The 20,126-nt window shown below is 35.8% G+C and overlaps 1 protein-coding gene across 2 annotated transcripts in view; it reads left to right on the top strand.

Annotated features, from left to right (window-relative positions):
* The first annotated feature begins 204 nt into the window (after window positions 1–204).
* The window catches only part of LOC116485495 (macrophage mannose receptor 1-like), a 44,129-nt gene continuing 24,207 nt past the window's right edge, over window positions 205–20,126 (top strand). For both annotated transcript variants that reach the window (XR_004252884.1, XM_032180892.1), the window contains exons 1-17: window positions 205–359; window positions 2,172–2,573; window positions 3,957–4,130; window positions 5,665–5,823; window positions 6,745–6,858; window positions 7,493–7,627; window positions 8,469–8,651; window positions 10,400–10,557; window positions 11,232–11,345; window positions 11,678–11,793; window positions 12,131–12,279; window positions 13,569–13,768; window positions 15,633–15,760; window positions 16,787–16,874; window positions 18,087–18,231; window positions 19,778–19,813; window positions 19,931–20,106. Coding sequence is in view for 1 of the 2 variants with exons in the window: in XM_032180892.1 (XP_032036783.1) it covers window positions 302–359; window positions 2,172–2,573; window positions 3,957–4,130; window positions 5,665–5,823; window positions 6,745–6,858; window positions 7,493–7,627; window positions 8,469–8,651; window positions 10,400–10,557; window positions 11,232–11,345; window positions 11,678–11,793; window positions 12,131–12,279; window positions 13,569–13,768; window positions 15,633–15,760; window positions 16,787–16,874; window positions 18,087–18,231; window positions 19,778–19,813; window positions 19,931–20,106 (2,535 nt within the window). In the remaining variant the exon portion in view is untranslated. The remainder of the gene's footprint in view (window positions 360–2,171; window positions 2,574–3,956; window positions 4,131–5,664; window positions 5,824–6,744; window positions 6,859–7,492; window positions 7,628–8,468; window positions 8,652–10,399; window positions 10,558–11,231; window positions 11,346–11,677; window positions 11,794–12,130; window positions 12,280–13,568; window positions 13,769–15,632; window positions 15,761–16,786; window positions 16,875–18,086; window positions 18,232–19,777; window positions 19,814–19,930; window positions 20,107–20,126) is intronic.

The following is a 20,126-nucleotide window of genomic DNA, read 5'->3' as shown; positions in this document are numbered from 1 at the left end:
GAGAGCTACAAAGTGTTGAGATATAATTTTCTGTCTATCACCTGCTTTCTCAAGGCAGCACAGTTTGCCATCAGTTAGAAGTCCAAAGGCAAAACTGTGCTGTGTGGTCATTTTTTTTTTTTTTTAAATATGGCATGTGACAGAATATTTCCCTATTTAGCACCCAGAGCTTTCTCTTCAACCAGCCAGCCTTTGAAACTGAGAAGGACTGATCACTGTCCTCTCTCCAGAAGGACTTTATTATCAGCAACACTCATTATACATCTTCTGGTGGAAGAAAGAAAAGAAAGTAGCATTTGCAATGTTCTCTGGCTTCTTGGTTGTTCTTTCTGTCATTCACAGTGCTTTGCAGCTGGCGGGTAAGTGCCTCCCGCTTGTCTCCTGTAAAACTGCATGAAAGTGCTTCCGTGTTTCCTGACATTTCAGAGTTCTTTACAGTCCTGCAACAGTGCCTTTATGTACATTATTAGTTTGGGACATATAGATGGGGAGTTCTTCAGGGCAGGCAAAAAGCAAGGGCGGGATCTAGGAGTTTAAAAAAGAGAATAGACATGGAAACAGAGACTGAATTCTTAATGCCTTTATTCATGTATAGTGGTAGGTCATTCTGAGGTCATTTCAATGACCTCAGAAGATCAAACCTAGAGAAAATTATAAGATAATTTTAAATGTCTATTTTTTATTTTTTACATCTGTGTTCTTATTTTTTGAACTGTTTTGAGGTGTTTGAGTAATGTTTAGCAAAATCAGTCAGGAAAAACTTAAGGGGTGGTGAAGTGTGGGATTATTTGGAGGACATTAAGGTGTTCACAGCTGATGGCAATCCAGTATTTACTGGATTATTCCTCTTCACTCTTTTGAACAGACTTTCTGAATTCACTGATACTGATAAAATGAATGAAGTAAAATTTGTGTGAAATAAAGTTGGAATACCTTTGGGAAGTTATTGTAGAACTGTAGCGATAATAGTACTTCCATTCCTTTCGTGACACTTCTATTGTAGATGTTAAGCAGACAACTTTGGAGAACCAGATGTCTCCTGAGTAAAACTAGTTGTTATGGATTGCCTCAGAGTATCTATATTTCTTAATTGTGCATAGTATCACTGCAGGGGCAGAGTAGTTATTTTATCTGTGTTGTAAATTATCAATTAAATTGATTTAATATTTTTGCAAGCTTTTTTTTTTTTTTTTTCTTTTTTTTAATTTTTTAAGAATATATGACCCCCAGTGATAAAAAGATGTATCACTGACCAAATTAAGTTATGAATCTCACAAACTTTGGAGGGAAATATAGTTGTATGTGTCACAAGGTACATCATAAAACAACAGAGCACACTCATAGATGTGCCTGTATTGATTCACTATTGCTACCAATAAACTCATTGTGGGACTGAAATTAGCGCAACTACTTCTACTTTACATCAATGTCAACACTGTGGACATGATCAGTGACACTACCCAGAGAGCTGAAGACCCAATTCCTGTTACAGGTGGACCTTCTAAATTCCACCAGCCTTTTCCATATTGCCAAGTGGTGGTCAGATGCCCCTGCTATCCAGTCCTTGCTACTTTCTTAGACTGTTTGGCTTGTCAGTGTCATTCCTAGTTTTATATTGCCTTGGCTCATAGTGGATACTGCAGGTCTTGTAGGTCAGTGAGGCCCATAAACCTTCTTTGAGGCCCAGAGTTGTTCACCCACATTTATTCAGTGAAAAGGAACAAAGATATGGCTTCAGGAGGGAAAGGATAAATGGCTCAGCAAAGATGGCTGTGACCCTTCTAGGACACCTGTAAGGTCTGGCAGCATTAGGAAAATTTGCAGAGGTCAGAAGGCCAAGCATCTGAGAACACATGGAAACAGGGCAATGGTGATAGCAGTGTGGTTGAGGGAATTCACATAACTAATATAAATAAATCCAAGAAGATGTGCTTAGCTCTGCTGTTGCTGCTGGCTGCCACTAATCCACAATATAGTGGCATATAATAAAGAAACACATATTCTATTGTCTACCTTATTGCTTTTTAACCAATAAAATTGATGTTGCAACACACTCCATTCAAAAGCATCTGATAAGAAAGAAATGCTTTCTAGTTTATGTGAATGGGAAATAGACTTATCATGTCACTTATCTTGACTATATATATTCTTTGCATTACTTTGTTTTACAGACACTGAAACATTTTTAATGTATAATAAAGTCAGCAAACTCTGTCTTCAGGCTTCTGTTGCACAGTCAGTTAGAACTGCGACTTGCCACCAAGACAATGAAGCACAAAAATTCAGGTGGATTACTGATCATCAGCTCATGAGTGTGAGACTGAGCCTATGCTTGGGTGTGCCACTGAAGGAAGATGAGTCTCTTATCACCCTATACCCATGTAACCAAACTAGTGAGCTCCAGTGGTGGGAATGCAGAAATGAAAGCCTCCTTGCAATTCAAGGAGAAGATTTGTTTTTCAGTCCTGGCAATGGAGAATATGATAATGTTATATTAAAGAAAGGCCTTAGTCCAAAGAATAACTGGAAGATGTATGGGACCATGGATATTTTATGTTCCCAGAGATATGAAGGTAAAGAAAATCTGTTCTTCAATCCATTGCACTAATTTCGTTGTGTGTTAGTGTTTTGGATCTTTGGTTCTGAATATTCTGATTCCTTCAGTAACCACCAGAGCTTTAGAAAATCAGTGCACTGGTGAGAGCTTTGAATTTAATTCCATATTTTTTGCATTATGTATAATATATATATATAAAACATGAATTCACATATTTTATGTATATAGTATACACAGTATAATATTACGGTATATATAATATACTCTATTAGTACTATTAGTATTTTAGTTATTTATATAAGTGCTGCCTTAATATAGTAACATAATTGAATAGTTAATTATGTGAATAATGTATTTCAATATACTATTATTGAAAATTATATAATCAACATATTAATAATACACCATAATGATATTCAATAATAAATATGTTACATAAATCAACAGTATTAAAATATTAATATTATATCATATCATTATTAAACACCACATAATTATATAAATATATATTATACTATACTACATTATACTATATTATATTATATTATATTATATTATATTATATTATATGTACTTATGTACTTATGTACTTATGTACTTATGTACTTATGTACTTATGTACATATGTACATATATACTTACTTACTCACTCACTCTTATTTGTAAGCATTCTCTAAATCACTATCACTCACCATATCCTGTCAGTATATTTTTGGGAGAATATAAATACTGAGAATTTTCTTATACAGCAACATGAAAATGAAATTATATCCTCGAGAGAAAAGCACAATATGGTTGAGCTGGGAAAAGGCTCACTGTGGGTGGAGGAAGCGTGGCTTTTGTGACTCAGAAGATAAGGATGCTCATGGCATGATTATAATTACCAGTGCAAGAAGTCTGATTGTTCTGAATGGCTTTCCCACATCCAAAACAAATGTTCTGAAACCACTAACCCATCTTGCAGAATATTCTCAGTATTCGTCCCCCTGCCTTGTATATGGGGCTGCTCCACTGTGTGTGAGGTGATTAAATGCTCACTAAAACAAAAACAGAGAAGAACCTGATGTTTACTTTTTTCCAGGAAGTAGAATATCCAAATATTAATTCCTGCTCTTGTGCATTTTATATAACTCTTGACATTGTTTAAAGTAGTACTACCTTAGGGTAGTGCTCTGGAGCTTTATTAATAGTTTCTGAAAGCATCTTGGTCAGAACAAAGAACTAGTTTTAGACTTAGCTGTTATTACTTCAAATAACACTGCTCTACAACATATATCAGCCGTTTAAGTTTGGAAAGGTTCAGGTGCAATTCTACCATTGGCATAGACTTCATATTTTTCAAACTTTTTTTTTTTTTTTTTTAATTTTCCATATTGTCATTATCATTTTGTCTTCTCAGAGACTTTTACACTGCTAGGAAATGCTTTTGGGGCACCCTGTGTGTTCCCTTTCATGTACAAGAAGCAATGGTATGCTGAGTGCACTGATGCTGGCCGATCAGATGGCTGGCTCTGGTGCGCAACAACTGCAGACTATGATGCAGACCAGCGATATGGATTTTGCCCATTAAAAGGTAAGATATCTGTTCCCACACAAGCCCCCCCCCCCCCACCTCCCAGTGTGGCATTGTCAAACCAGCACTAGCAGAGCATCAATGTCTTTATACTGATGGGTAGTTTACATGAATAGATTTTAGTAATATTGCCACATCCTACAGCATTCTACACAAAGAAATAACATGTGTTGCATAAAGACGTGGAGAAAACTGTGACTGAATAATAAAATAACATGCAGTTCCCTCTAATTGTGGTGGTGTTGCTGAGCAGCAGGGTAATTTTGAGTTCCTCTCTGTTTCCCAGGCAGGATGCAATCTGTCAGCATTGTACAACCTGTATAATCCCTTTCTGAGGATCCCCACTGTGATGGATGTGGGCATAAAAATAAGAGCTGTAGGAAGCTTGGTGACGAAGTTAACAATTCAGTCTTTGTGATTTTCATATGGATATATATATATATATATATATATTTGCTTAAGTGGTACATGTCCATTTACTGATCTTATTAAGACCTCTTCACATTGTCTGGAAAGCTGTCTTTCCACTCCCCTGACAGCTGCCTCCCATCCCTGGCATTTCTCTACTACTACTTCAATTGCTTTCTGAAAATTGTCCTCCATTTCTGTGGTCACTTCTCTCTCCATCTCCCTTTATGGCTTGATGCTTGACAAATAAGCTTTGGACATCTGGCACTTCTCAGCTCTCCTCTATCTTTGTCCCCATTGCTTCTGATCAACGTTACTTCTATTATTAAAACACTCCTTTACCCTAGTCCATTCAAAATGTGCATTTGGTTTGATTCAGATCTATAATCAAATACATTTTCCAGGTCCCTGCAATGATACCTATTACAATGAGTCTAAATAGCATGTGACATAGGGTCAATGAGTAATTTTCAAATCCTTTGAAAGCCAATTCTTAGTTCTTTTAATTTAACTTCATACTGGTTTTTGAGACTAATCAAGCATCTAACTCAATTTCATACTGCACTTTATTGAGCATGTATAGATCCTCAACAGATCAAAGAAGCAGAGATAATCAGGAGATGAGCACCACGCAGCTCAGTACTACTGCAGTGCGCCAGATCTGAAGCTGTGTGGCAAGCACATCCAGAAGCTTTTAGCAGGGGAAGATTTATCTAAAAGCAGTCTGATGTTAAATTCAGTTCTATAGCTAGGTCTCACAGATCTCAGTGGGAACTGCTGCCAAGAACGAGAAGGAGAACTTATGTATCTTTTTATAGATTTCAACTACAGTATCTGCCACAGCATGCCATGCAATATATTTCTCCATGCAATCACTTCCCTTGTAGTAACTCCTGAATTATGTATCTTCATGCAACAGGAGGGAACATTTGCCAGCACTACCTGTCAGATGACAGGCCTTAACTTCTTCCTTCCCTATCCTGCTTGTTACACTTCCAGTGCATTTGAAAGAATAGCACAGCCAACTTCCCATTCTTTAATGAGAATGTCATGAATAAAGAGAACCTTCAACTTGTTTTTCTGTGAGTGAATTACTATCACCCCATAATAACTATTTTCTCCACAGATAAAGAAACAACCTGGACTACAGATCTGTCAACAAATGTCCACTACCAAGTAAACTTGGAATCTGCACTCACTTGGCACCAAGCAAGGAAGAGCTGTCAGCAACAAAATGCGGAGTTATTGTGTATCACAGACGTTCATGAGCAAATATACATTAAAGGTAAGGAAATAAAGCAAACCCTGACATTCCGGATCCTTTCAGTCTATCATCACAGCTAAGGACTACCTGGTACAGTTTTGGCTAATGCCTATGGGCCTAAATATACAAAAGTAAATTAGCAAAATCTTTTAGAAATTGCAAATTCATCTCAAAATCACTGTCAGCTTTAAACAAAATTCATAGTATTCCAGCATCCTGCTAGTGTGGCAGTTTGACTTTCTATTTAGAAATATCTCATTTTAAGAGAAAAAAACTTCCTAAATGTAAATTAAAATTTCCTTTTTTTTTTTTTTTTTTTTTTTTTTTCATAATACGTAAACTTAAAAAAATTTGAAAGTAAGAGAAATGACTTATATTTATGCAAAAAGAAAGATATGTTTTTTGTCAAATGCAGCTTGGCACCTGTTTATTTATTTATTTATTTATTTAATTTGACAAATTGAAAAATGTCAGTTGTTCATACATCCCGTATCATGTATGAATAGAAGAAATATACCACCTGTGTATTTCTGGAGGAATTGCATGGAAGAAAGTCTCAGTTGTTTTTCTAATGATGAATTTAAATTATAAGACTTTTGCTTGGGAGTTTACACTTACACTACACCAATATTTCCACTTGAATATCTCCAATCTTGTAAAGTGTTTGGGCTATTCTACAAAAACACTTTAATTCTGAATTTACTCTGTGGAAACTCATTTTGCAATAGGTGATTGAAAGAATAAGAGAATGTTGTTGTTTACATTTTACATTGATCAAAGCTTTGGAATATTTCAATTTATCAGGTATCTTAATATCTAAAGACATTTGTAAATAGATATTTAAGAATTGCAAATCTTCCTATAAATATTATTAATGAATAATAATGATTAATATTATTTGCTAATAAAAAGTGATTTATAAATCTTCCTTTGGTTATTTAGAATTAACAGAAAGTACAGATTCTATGCTATGGATTGGGCTCAATAGACTGGACTTGAAGAGTGGCTGGGAGTGGACTGGAGGCAGCCCTTTCCGGTATTTAAACTGGGCTCCAGGTAGGTGTGACTTTCCTTGATTTTGTATTTCTGAAGACAAAAGATACATACCTCAAATACTTCTTTAAATTTTATTCTCAGTTTACCTGAGCATGAGAAAAAAATAGAATGTTAACATTAAGCCACCAAAACAACATGGATTTTAACTTTTATTGTGTTAGATTTAGAAAAGGTTTTGTCTGTATTTTTCTATAGCTTTTTCTATACTAATAGAAATCAGAAACTTCTATGTATTGCAAAAGTTTTTTAGGCCTGAGAATAATAATACAATCCCCATAAACACGTATTCTCCCATTTCTGGTCTCTAGCAACAATATTAATTTACTATATTTTAGTATAGTTACAGTTAGTATACTAGTATAGTTATAATTTATTATACTACTAGCAATATTACCAGCAAGTAATATTAAAAGTCAGAAGAATGAGTTACCTGTTCACGTACACTTAAATGATGATATATTAGACATCATGGAGGCATTCCCAGTACCTCAGTTCTTGTTGAAGGTGGAAAAAGCTTGATCTTTGGGGCTGTCACTTCTAGCAGTAGTAATCACTTCTGTGCATTTTCGGGCTTAGAGTTCTACTTGGCTTTCAGAAAAGTTCACCTTTTTTTTTTTTTGTACATTTCCCAAAGGAAGTCCCTCTCCAGAATCTGGAAAACTCTGTGTGGTTTTGAATCCTGAAACAAAAGCTAAATGGCAAAATTGGGAATGTGATCAGAAACTTGGCTACATTTGTAAAAAAAGAGACACTACTTTGGTACCCTCAGGTATGTTAATCTATGTTGATAATTAAAAATAAAAGCCATTATCTGAATTGCTTGGTATTCCTAATGGCAGAGACAAAATTAGAAATAAGATCTAATTTTAACCAGTACTGTTTTTGTTGTTGTTGTTGTTTGTTTGTTTTGTTTTGTTTTGTTTTGTTTTCTAATTCATTTTTTAAAACCTTTGCACCCTTTCTAGGCTGCTCTCCAGTCCACAATACACAGAATGAAAGAGTCAGGTCTCTTCTTTGAATACACACAGTACTAAGCATGAAAAAAGAGAACAAACCAAAAATTATTTTTGGAAGAGGGGAGTTAGTAAATATCTTTAAAGGAAGGAGAATGGACACATTGCAAAGATAAAAGATATTTTAAGTGAATAAGTATTTTGTTGTTGGTATTTCCCTTTGTATATATCTAGCTGCAAATTTGTCTCGATGATTTTCACTCTACCAACATACTTATCTTTTAGAAACTTGTAAGCAGTCTGTTAAGTGCAGATGATGACTTCTGATTTCCCTTAACTGCTAAATAGCTACTAAGTAATACAGAAGGTGTTAAAATTTATACATTAGTTTATTTTATTCACATTTGACTATATAATAACTCTAGAATTTGTGTTAATTAATATCTGTATTAAAAATCTTTAATTTTCCTAATTAAACATGCCATCATGGAATCATATTTGTGTTTAAGGTTTTCCATCCATAATTTCACTATAATAGGAATCTCCAAAGAAAATTCTTAGTTTAGAGCTTTTACAGAGAATGAGTGAAATAATTTTCAGCTTCATGTCTTTTGGATAGCATTTGAACTGCTCTAACACAGTGATGTTTATTTCTAGGTGATACTGGTTTTATTACTTGCCCAGATGGATGGGTACCATATGTAGACCACTGTTACAAAATCTTCAGGGAGACCAAAGGATGGCAAGAAGCTTTGACCTCCTGTCAAAAGGAAGGGAGTCACCTGGCCAGCATCCGAAGCCTTGAAGAGCACAGCTTTATAGTGTCTGGGCTTGGGTACAGTAAGTGTTTCCAGGTTTAAATTTGCTTGCTTGTTTTTTTGCTTGTTTTGTTTTGTTTGTTTGTTTTGTTTGCATGAAAGAAGTATTAGCTGCCTCAAATGAGGTGTAGAAATTGTATTAACATGAAACATTGCAGCCAAAGACATGCAAGGACACACAAATCTGCTAGTGTTAGTGCAGAACTATCCTTTTTGCTTCAACACTGATGCCTTCCTCTATGCAGCAACTTGCAGACTTACTCAACAGTCCTGATGTGTTTTGCCTTGCACCAGTGCAGGGGGCCAGTCACCCAAGTAAGAAGCTTTCTCAGTGAAGTATTGTGAAATATAACTGTGAATCTGTTTTATATGGAAAAGCAACTTGTACTGCTTTCAGCACATTTGGGGAATTTACAGTGTGGCTCTAAAGCATTTGCTGTGCTTTGCTGGTCACCCAGCACCAAGATCAGCAAGATCAAGAGTTTCTGCAGAAGCAATGGAAGGAACCACCTACTGAAGAAAAGTGCTGGAATTTACCAGAAGGAAAAGATCTGCAGAGCAAGCCAAGGGGGTTTCCCGGCAGACAGCTGTGAAATTGCTTGGGCTTCTTGAAGAAACCTACTTAGATGACTGGATCTAACATCATGATCTCACCATGGCCTATTTTAATAATACTGACAGAAATGTGTAGAGTCTGTAGACATGTTGCTACTTTTTGACCCTGTCAACTATTTTGCTTTTTCCTATGCATAGAGGTAGTGAAAGCCCTAATTAACTATTTGAAAAGTGCAAAATCAAGACAGAAAATTTTTGTTTTTCATCAAAAGTAACTTATCTGCTTAGTGTCCAACCATTCTCACAACCAGCTCCTACAGTGAGATATTTTTGCTTTTGGTTACTTTTTGGTTCTGGTATCATCCCTCAGTTTAATTACTATTGAGAAAATTGTGAATATCCTTCCAGAATTTTTTCTATCTTTTCCGAATGCTGCCTAAATTTACCATTCATTTTTCTCACTTTCCTTTAATTTAGAATGCCTAAAACCATTGGATCTCACACTGATTTAGGCCAGAATGGACCCTGAATGTCATATGGTCTGGCCCCAGCTTGCATGGCTAGCTTCAAAGTTAGATCTGGCTGCTGATGTCCTTTCACTGCTGAGTTTTGGGTAGTATCAGAGATTTAATTTATTGCCTAAAGAAATTATCTAGGTCTTGGGGGATGGACTTAGGGAGGGTTCTCTGCTTTTCTTTCTTTCTTTCTTTCTTTCTTTTTTTTTTTTTTTTGAAAGACAATTAAAACATTTATATTCCAAGTTAGATCAAAACAATATTTTAAAATCTGACCAGTGCAATAGAACCTGAAAACTAACTATTCACACAGTTCCACCATTGTACATCAGCATCAGCACTCTTCTTCCAGTGCTATGAGTAAAAGAAGTGATTTATTTATTTATTTAGATTAAGTAAGGGATTTTTAGGTAATCCTGCGTAGACCCAGGAGTTGGTCTTGATGATCTTTGTGGATCCCTTTCAACTCAGGATATTATATGATTCTGTTATTTCATTATATCTTATTTTTGCAACGCACTGAACACACTGTATTTATTGTAGTATGTGTGAAAAAATTAACATTTAAAATGATCATGCAACAAACTAAATACTGTTATGTTTGATAAATTAAGGGAGTATGTGTTCTAGAGCTTGAAGTTGCTGAGAAAGGGATGCAGCACCGTAAGAGGTCCTTTCTAGTTCTGTTTCCATGTTTTAGAGCCGACAGACAACCTCTGGATTGGTCTGAATGACCATAAGGTTCAAATGTATTTTGAATGGAGTGATGGTACACCAGTGACATACACAAAATGGCACCTGGGAGAGCCATCCAGCACCAACAACAGACCAGAAGATTGTGTACTGATCAAGGGCCAGGTAACATTATTCAGCATGGATCTGATTTTAACATTGAAACTAAATGCTTAGCAAAAGAATAATGTGCCCTGCTATTTCATCAACCATTTAGGGCCAGGAAAAAGGATGTGAGGAGAAAAGATGAGACTAAAATATGACCATTCATTTAAATAAATAAATTAATAAATAAATAAAATGAAAACATTGCTGCATTGTTAAAAATTTTTTCTCTTCAAGTTCATCTCAAAGTCACCACTGAAACTGGGGCCATAAAGAAGGTCTTTGAATGTCATTTGGATATATTCTCCTCTTCCTTTTCTTCTTGTGGCAATGGTGTAATGTGGGGATCCCTGCTGCTGCCTTTGTGTCTGCTTGTTTGCCTGTCCCTGTGTGGCACAACTGCCTGTGCCTGCTCCTGCAGACCAGGCTGAGGACCAGCTCCAGCTGAAAAGAGGCCAGGAAACCCAGCACCCATATTCCCATTCATCACTACTGGCCATAGCAGTACTACCATAGACCACTCTGCCATTTCACTGAGTGTGAGAAGATTTAGCTTTGTTATCAGCTTGGGGGACTGCATAAGAAAAACAATATGTTTCTGTTTCAGAGTCAAAGGAGAAAGAAAATTCTATTCAATTTCTTTAAGTTATTCATCTTAATCTCATTGCTATTTCTTTCTTTTTCCTGCCTCGTAGGATGGCTACTGGGCAGACTATGTCTGTGAGAAGAAAGCTGGTTACATTTGTAAAAGAAAACCTGCATCACAAATAGCTGGAGAAAAGGAAAGTACTGATGTAGGTTGCAAAAAAGTAAGTATAAAAGACTGAAACATTAATTTTTCAGATCAAATAAGGCCCTTGTCTGAGAATCATCCAGAAATATTTGAATTTGCATCATTTATATATAAAAACAATTTTTGTATTTATTATGGAATTTATCTCTCTCTCTTAATGTTACTATAAACTTTATTAAGCTACTTACATAAGCCATTTAGAAAGAATCTAATTTCACTGCAAAATTTTGCTAATTCATAATACTTATGATTATTTTGCTTCATCCACTTAAAAATTGTATAGCTCACTTAATACATGACACTACAATTATTTAAAACTCATAAGGAGATCCTATAATTACATTACAGGGCTGGAGACGATATGGGACCTACTGTTATTTTATTGGACATGCACCAGCAACATTTTCAGAAGCAAACAGCACTTGTGAAGGAGAAAAAGGTTACTTAGCCACAGTTGAAAGTAGGTATGATAATCACTTTTCTTTGTCTTTTGAATAGGTAAAGGTTATATGTTCTTAAATTACTCGTGGAACTACTTCACAGTTCTCACACAAGGACAGACAGTAAATTACCCAAGTTACAGGTGAGATCTGTAGCTGAACAAAAAAATCCTTTTTTTTTTTTTTTCTTTTTTTTTTTTTTTTTGTGTTGTTGATTTATGTAGTGCAAGAATGCCCTTGTAAGGCCCTTCCTCTAATCCAAAGCAAAGAAAAGGAGAATAGGATTCATCATCAGACCAGACAATTAGAATTTGGATAAAGGCTTTTGCTTCCACTTGTGTTACTGTGATCTCCCTTACAGGTATGAACAAGCCTATTTGACTAGCCTTGTTGGGCTGAGGCCTGAAAAATATTTCTGGCTCGGTCTCACTGACATAGAGGACCAAGGCACCTTCAAGTGGACCAATGGTGAAGATGTCTCCTTTGCACACTGGGATGTAGGAATGCCTGGTAGGTGTCGATGGTGGATGCACTCTGACCCCACGGTCCCTATTCAGGTTGGCATTGGCAACATCCACTGAATTTTATCATTTAGCCCTTCAGTATATTTCAAAGGAACTGGAAGTTCCCCAAATCCAACTTTTAATTTTAAAGGAATAATTTGAATAGCAGTTTTATATTTGGACATCTGATATACTTAAGTTTAACCTTTTGGCTCATCTTCACAAAGACAACCATTATCAGAATCTTGAAAATTGCCTGCTTTCTGATAAACAGGCTACAGACAGTTCCTGAGACCATTCTGCAGTCATAAGAAAGAACCTGAAATGGAACAATTGTATTAAGATTTTAAAGTTAGAATTACAAAATCACAGTATCAAAAATGATCATACCATATATTTTTTACTTGTGATGCTAAGAAAACTGCATTCACATCACCATACTGAAACTGTCTTTCAGCTAATCTGACCTGACAGAAGAAAGCTCTTGAAAAGAGCTTTTCAGAAGAAAATTTGGTTAAAAGACAGGTAATGGAAAAGGCTAGAACTAATGTCTAATTTCTATAAGGAAAGAGTGCTCACCAGCAGAGTTCTGTAATGATCTGTGCCAAAGCCCATGTTGTTCAATATATTTACAGATGATCTGGAAAAGGTGGTGAATAATCAGATGACAAAGTTTTCTGATGACACTAAATAATATCTGATAGTGAAAATTTGACTGTGATAAAATGCAGGACAATCTCAGGCAAATGAGCATGATCAGAAAAATGGCAGGTAAACTTTGATGCATGTATAGTGATACATACATGTAGGAACAAAATGTCTTGAACTGGCATAAAATGATGGTCTTATAGCTGACCATTTCATTTCAGGGGTGAATTATTGTGCCATGGTAGACATGTCCATTAGAATTTCAGCTCTGTGCTCAACAGGAATGAAAAAAAAAATAAAAAATTAAATGCTAAGTAAACTCAGAAAAAGAAGAAAGAACACAAATATGCCATTGTATAAGCTCATTGTATGCATGTGACTACATCTTGTGTGGTGTGTGCACTTATGAAAAGCACTAGTAACTGAGGATATACCACCTGATATAAAGTGTGCTTAATGTAAGTAGGAATGAAGTCCTCACTTGCAAACAAATGTTTTACCTATTAAAAAAAAAATATTTTCTGCCATATAATTAATTATGAAGGACATTAAAAAAAGTTAAAAAAAAAAAAAGCAGAATCTTCAAGTAAGAATTAAACAAGTTAGACTGTATAAGATAGCCAAAGTGTTTTTTTATTTCTCATAAAGGAAGTAAGCCAGGATGTGTTGCCATGAGAACTGGAACTACAGCTGGATTGTGGGATGTTCTTGACTGTGAGACAAAGCAAAAATACATCTGTAAACAGTGGGCATATGGTGCAACTGCCCCACCTATTCCAACTACTGCTCCAGCACACACATGTCCTGAAGGCTGGGTGTCAAACAAATATAGTAGTTCCTGTTTTAAAGTAAGTGCTTAAATAGTTAAAAGAAGAAAGACTTTGGAATGTTGGGTTTGGGGAGAAAAACAAAACAAACAAAACAAAAACACAAAGGGTGGAAGGACAAAGGGACATCTTCATCTGGCAATATTTGCAGTGAAGGGCGCCTATAAGAAAGATGGAGTGACACTTTGTTAGGGAGTATAGTGAAGGGAGGATGGCTTTACATCCTCACAAGGGGGAATGGCTTTAAACTAAAGGAGGGTAGATTTAGATTAGATATTCAGAAGAAATTCTTCTCTATAAGGATGACGAGGCACTGGCACAGGTTGCCCAGAGGATACCCCAACCCAGGAGGTGATCAAGACCAGGCTGAATGGGACTCTGAGCAACTTGGTGTGGTGGGAGCTGTCCCTGCCCATGGCAGGGGGATTGGAACTGCATGATCGCTTCTAATGTAAATCATTTTATGATTCTATGAATATCTGAGATAAGAACAAGGCCAAAAAAAACAAAAACAAAAACAAAACAAAACAAAACAAACAAACAAACAAAAAACTCCAGGAATCATCTGTAATCATCTGTAAGGGGGAAGAAACTGAGGAAGGAAGATGATGTTTAAGGAACTGGGCACAAGGTGAGGAAGAAAGATGCAGGAAAGAAAATCAGGAAGTTTGTGCCCCAGGGGTAGAATAAACTGGAGTAGAAAATGGAAGAAGGGGAAGAAATATTGAGTCTCTAAAAAAAAAATACATGTATATGGAAAAGATAAGAACAAAGATGAAACAACATAATATTTGCAACATTATTAAGACAGCAATGTTGAGAGTTTGCATTAAATAGTAGTAGCAGCAAAATTTGGCTGTAAGCTTGGCTCTTTATATCAGCTGTGGTCACTAGGTTGTGCAAAAATCCCATGTTTAGCCAAGGTATGTGAGAGCTCAGGGAATGAAATAAAGAAACAATAATGTCCGCCCACACACAGCAAAATGCCTAAGGCTTAACCTTGCTAAGAAAACCATGTTACCCCCAAAATAAAGGATAATACATCGCTTGAAAGATTAATCATCCAGTTTTTGTGAAGCTTATGAACATTTATTAGATAGCTGTAGCAAAGCTACAGATAACTTTTATTTGAAGCACACTCAATTGCAACTATCAGGCATATGAAAGGACTTTGATCAACAAATGAAGATAGAGTGTAAATATTGATTTGGAATCCTGCAGAACAGCAACATTCTAAGTGTGAGATGTTAGTATTTCTTATAACTTTATTTGAATTAATGAGGTCTTGTCTTTTAATTGTTGTTGGCTTTGTTATTATTATTATTTCCATTTCTTTCTTTCACTCAGTGGGAATGATATTTACTTGGTCTCCTTTATCCCCATATCATCATTTTCAACTTTGGTCAAACTCACGCTTATTCTCTTTTAAACTACCAAACTGTTAGATATCATACTGCAAATGCAAAGTGAGACATATATACAATGAGTTCAAACTTTTGCCCATGTCTTCAGAATCCTCTGTTCTGCCTTGGCCACAACTAATCTCCTTTACCTTCCTTTGGAGGGTGGCCTGGGCCCTCCTACAAGCAAAACAAGTTAAAGTGAATTGTTTTCCCTTCTAGCAACTCCTCCCCTTTGCTTGTCACTCTAGTGCAACTAATTAAACCACTCTAATGCAAAACTTTTATGAACAGCATAATCCATGCTATTTCTCATGTGGGCTATGACTTGGCTTGTATATTTGAGAAAGAGTACATTTCTTCATTTTTTTATTTTATGTGTATTATACATAATGTGCATTACATTACATGTTATGTATGTATATGTGTATATCTTTATTATCCATTTTAAGTGTAGAATATGTTTTAAAGTAATTTCTCTCCAGAGCTTTTGCAGATCAGATATTAAAAAGAAATCCTGGCTTGAAGCTCGAGATTTTTGTAGACAAATGGGAGGGGATCTAGTGACCATTAACTCTGAGGAGGAGAAAGAAATGTTATCAAGAGCAAAAATGTGAGTATCTGCTGTGTGTTTATCCTACCAGGCCTAAAAAAATATTTAATATGAGCTATTATAAACACTCTTAAATTATTTCTGAAACAGACTCCTCAAAAGCCAAAAACACTGTAATAAGCTTGAAGTTTTATCTACGCATTAGTATTAACTGTTTCATGAAAAAGGAATTGTTTATATCCAAGAGATTGAAAAATATGTATAATGGCTAATAGATATCATTCAAGAATACATAAAAATATGGGGGCTGGTATTTTTAGCAGGATAGAAAATATGACCAATGTATTTACTTTTGTCTCACTGTGACATAGTCAAAGCTGAGGCAATTTTCAAGAGGATCAGCCTCTTTGAATCAGTGAAGGCTTTTCCATTCCTAAGAAAACTGAACACAAAAACAATACTAACAATAATTTTGATAAATAAGCCATTGGCACTAAACAAGTGTACAGTGGCTTCTCATATGGCAAGTAGCAGGGCTAAAATGTGAGCTATTCTTACAGCACCATAGTTAGGGTATTGATGATTAGTTAGGGACTTTCTGATCTTTAACATCTTTACTAACCTAAATGATTCTATGATTCTATTATCTTTGTTCAAGAAACATCCATGGTCTAAAGTATGCAACAATTACTAATGTTTTTAAAGACTTTAGTTACATTTCTGAGTTGATACAACAGTCTTCACATAGCTCGTGATGTCAGAGCTAGCTCTTGGCAAGGTGCTCCGCTGGTTACATTTGTTGCACTAGTACAGTCAAACTGGGGATACTTGTTGAATGTAAGCTCTTGTACATTCCAGAAAAACTGTACAAAAGAGTAAAAGCAAGCAAAGCAAGTAAATAAGCATATAAATAATAGATATTTCCAGGGAGAATATAAACATCTGTATGATCTTCATGAAAGCTAATAAGATAATTATTACAAGTTCAGTGCACTTTGGAATCTGCTGTAGAAGTTTTCAAGGTGTGTTCCTGGATGTTGATTGTTTTGGTGTTTACACACTGTTCTGTCTTGTAATTTGTGTTAGGGTTGGTCGCTGTTCATTTGAAACATTTTGGATTGGTATATTTTCCTTGAATCCAGATGAAGGATTTGCCTGGAGTGATGGCTCTCCAGTGAGTATTTTAATTTTTCATCAGATTTGTTTGCTTAAGAAGTCTTGGGGTTTGTACACGTGCTTTCTGGGTTTTTACTCCTCCTGTTGAAAGAGAACTCTAATCCTGCAAACATTTATATGGTTGTTAAACTTGATAACCATCGGTAAAATCACAGCAACACATCTGAATACATGGAAATGATGTGCATTTCACTATGATCTGCAGCTTTCTGCACAGCATTCCAACATATTTTCTTTTTCAAGAATATAATATGAACTCATAATGTCAGAACATTAGTCATATCAGACCTTGTATCCTGTCTTTGGGAGTGGCCAGAAACATCTTAAGAGCTAAGCATGCAGCAAACAGATTTCACAGTATTCTCCTGTATCGCCCAGAAAGTGATGCCTCAGGGTCTTTCAGAACCAGAGCTCAGAACTTTATTCTTAATTCTATATTTCCATTAATTTATCCAGTCATCTCTTGAGCCTATGTAAATATCCACAAATGTGTGAAATATTCCTGCAGAATTCCACTCATTGCCCTCCATGCACTCCTACTCCCTATTTCCTATTTTTGACCCAGGCAAGGAACTTTTCCTCTTATCTTGTAATACATTTACACATTTGTTTCCTTATTTATTTTTCCTAAAGAGATCTGGACAAAAAATTTTGAAAATCCCAAGCAGGTTACAGCAAATGGATCACCCTTCCCATTTGGATCTCAGTTCCTTAAGGTAGCTCCACTAGGTTTGTAGGACAAGACTTCCCTGCTAAAAGCCACACTCATTACCCTCAGTAAAGGGAAGCCGTGAATGCTGAATTGAGGCACAGTATGGTCACAGCTACCACAAGGTTGTTGGACAATATCATTTTGAACCAGGTTACAGCTGATGAAGTGCAAACTACCTTGCTTGCATAGGATCAATGTGACTGTGTTGGGGCTGTGACTGTGTTCCAAACTAGATGGAGGCCATTAGAAACTGTCCATTTGCATGTTTTTATTCTGCCTGTGTTCAGAGCTTGAGGTACAAACAAGGCAAAAAGCCCTCTATGTCAAGACAGCCTGATCTCCCAGTCAGTGACATTTCCCCACTGTAAAAATTCTTGCACCTATTGTTTTTCCTGTATTTATCCTAGTGAGAGATGGAGTCTTTCAAATACCCTTGTTTCTTTTTACCAATGGAGAGTACACCTGCTGAAACAGATGAAAATATATTTTCTTCTATAGGTTAGGTACACAGTCTTGAAGGATCATTCAAGAAATTCAGGACGGTACAAGTTCTGTGGTGTGCTGGGTGGTGGGCCATATTCTATGAAGTGGCTCCTTTCAGAATGTGAAGCGCTACATAACTGGCTTTGTCAAATAAAAAAAGGTATTTTCATTCTTCTTTTTAATCAGGAAGCTTAAATAATTTTTAAAGTAGAAGTTTTCTAATGTAATTTGCTGGAGAAAGGTACAAAATTTTGAAAACTGTACTTCCAAACGCATGCCAAGATAATTATGTAGCATTATGTAGGCAAGGATTATTCAGTGATAGATGATCAGAGTAAATGAATTTATTCGTTGGTGTATATTAGGATGTATTAATAACCCATACATTTGTGAGGGTTACATAGATTGCAAACATTTTGTTTATTAAGAACTTTTTGTTTGTGTGCTTGTGGTGTAGGAAGTAAGGAGTTGTACAGTCCTTACAACACTTTTACTTTTATACTAACACAGGTAAAGCTAAGAAAAATAAATTAATATTTGTACACCAAACATATTTTTGCTTTAAGATATAACTAAATTTACCACAAATCAATTAAAAGGGTTGAGACAAGGTGATGAGAGATGGACGGAAGCAGAAGGCTTTGTCTTGCCTTCCTGCAGCGTTTCAGCCCTGATGCTGAGTCTCCTGGGGCTGGCTGAGACCCTGCCCCATTTTTCAAAGGGCGAATAGCTGAAGAGTCAGACATGCCATGTCACTTGCCATGCAGCCCAGCTGGCCATGGAGGACAATCAGGAGCTGCACAGTATTGGAGATTCCAGGTTTCCTGTCTGACATCCACCAAAACTTTGGAGTATTGAAATATTTGTCTGGGATATTACATTTGTCTGTGATGTTTTAGTTCTGCCAGATCACTTTTATTTATTTTTTTATTTTTTTTCCCCAGTTCCAGGAGAAAATTTTCTGCTGTTTTTTGTTGTCTGAATCCACTTAATGAAAGAAAAGTGTTCAGGATCACAGTTGTGTTGGTATGTTTGGCAGTTGTCACTGAGGCTAGCCATAGCTTTAACAATATCGTTAGAGAAAATTGATGAAACAGGTCTGTAAGCAGTGCTCCAAGCTCTCTTTTACAATTATTCAGTAGACATCTCTTTCTAGAAAAGGAATGGTTTAAAACAGTGGTATTTCTTTTTCCAACCAGAAGCAGAAACAACTTGCAGTCAGTATACAAAGTCATATTTATTTTTGCTTATGAATATTTGGGACTGAGAGAATATTTGAAAGAGTCGAAGGAATCTAGTGGAAATGTTCTGCCTCTTGATGAGAAGATCTTTCTGGAAGTTTATGATATATCTATTGGGGTTTCACTAAAGGGCTACAAAACTGAAGTTTAAAGAATTTCAGATAAATCTACTTTATCTTACAGACTGGAAAACTGATTTTCCTTTATATTTCTCTTCACAGGTATGTGGTCCAAGCAAAGTTATGACTCTGCTGGAACAAAGCACAGTTTATGATACAAAATTATAAGTAGATGACCATGCATATTTCATAATGTGTAGCTGAAATGTGTGATTAAGCCTGCTTCTTTTCTAGTCAATGGCAAATGGGTACAGAATTCTGCCCTGGTCCTCACTTGGTTCCTTGCAGTCAGTCATAAAAATGTGCTATATGGACACATTATGCCTTCTGTTCTCTTGTTTTGCAGGAGTGATGCTAAAACCTGAACCAACTGACACATATGGTAGGTTTTTGCATACATTTATTCGTTTTGTTAATTATTTTTTATCAAAATCATTACTCTAAAATTAACTTTTATGTCCTATTGATGAAGAATTTAAGAACCTTATTTATCTTCCAGAATATAAAACCACTGTGGATGGATGGGTCATATATGAAGATAAACTATACTACATCAGCAAAGAACAGGTCTCCATGGAAAAAGCCCAAGAGTTTTGCAGGATGAATTCTGCAAACCTGGCTGTTGTTAGTAGTAATAGTGAGAGGAGGTTCCTACAGAGAGCTCTGAAACAAAATGTAAGAATCAATATAAAGTA

Source organism: Aythya fuligula, chromosome 2 (genome assembly GCF_009819795.1).
Source record: "Aythya fuligula isolate bAytFul2 chromosome 2, bAytFul2.pri, whole genome shotgun sequence".
Classification (NCBI taxonomy): Eukaryota; Metazoa; Chordata; class Aves; order Anseriformes; family Anatidae; genus Aythya; species Aythya fuligula.
The sequence above is the reverse complement of the archived record's forward strand: the minus strand, read 5'-3'. Positions and strand labels throughout refer to the sequence as shown.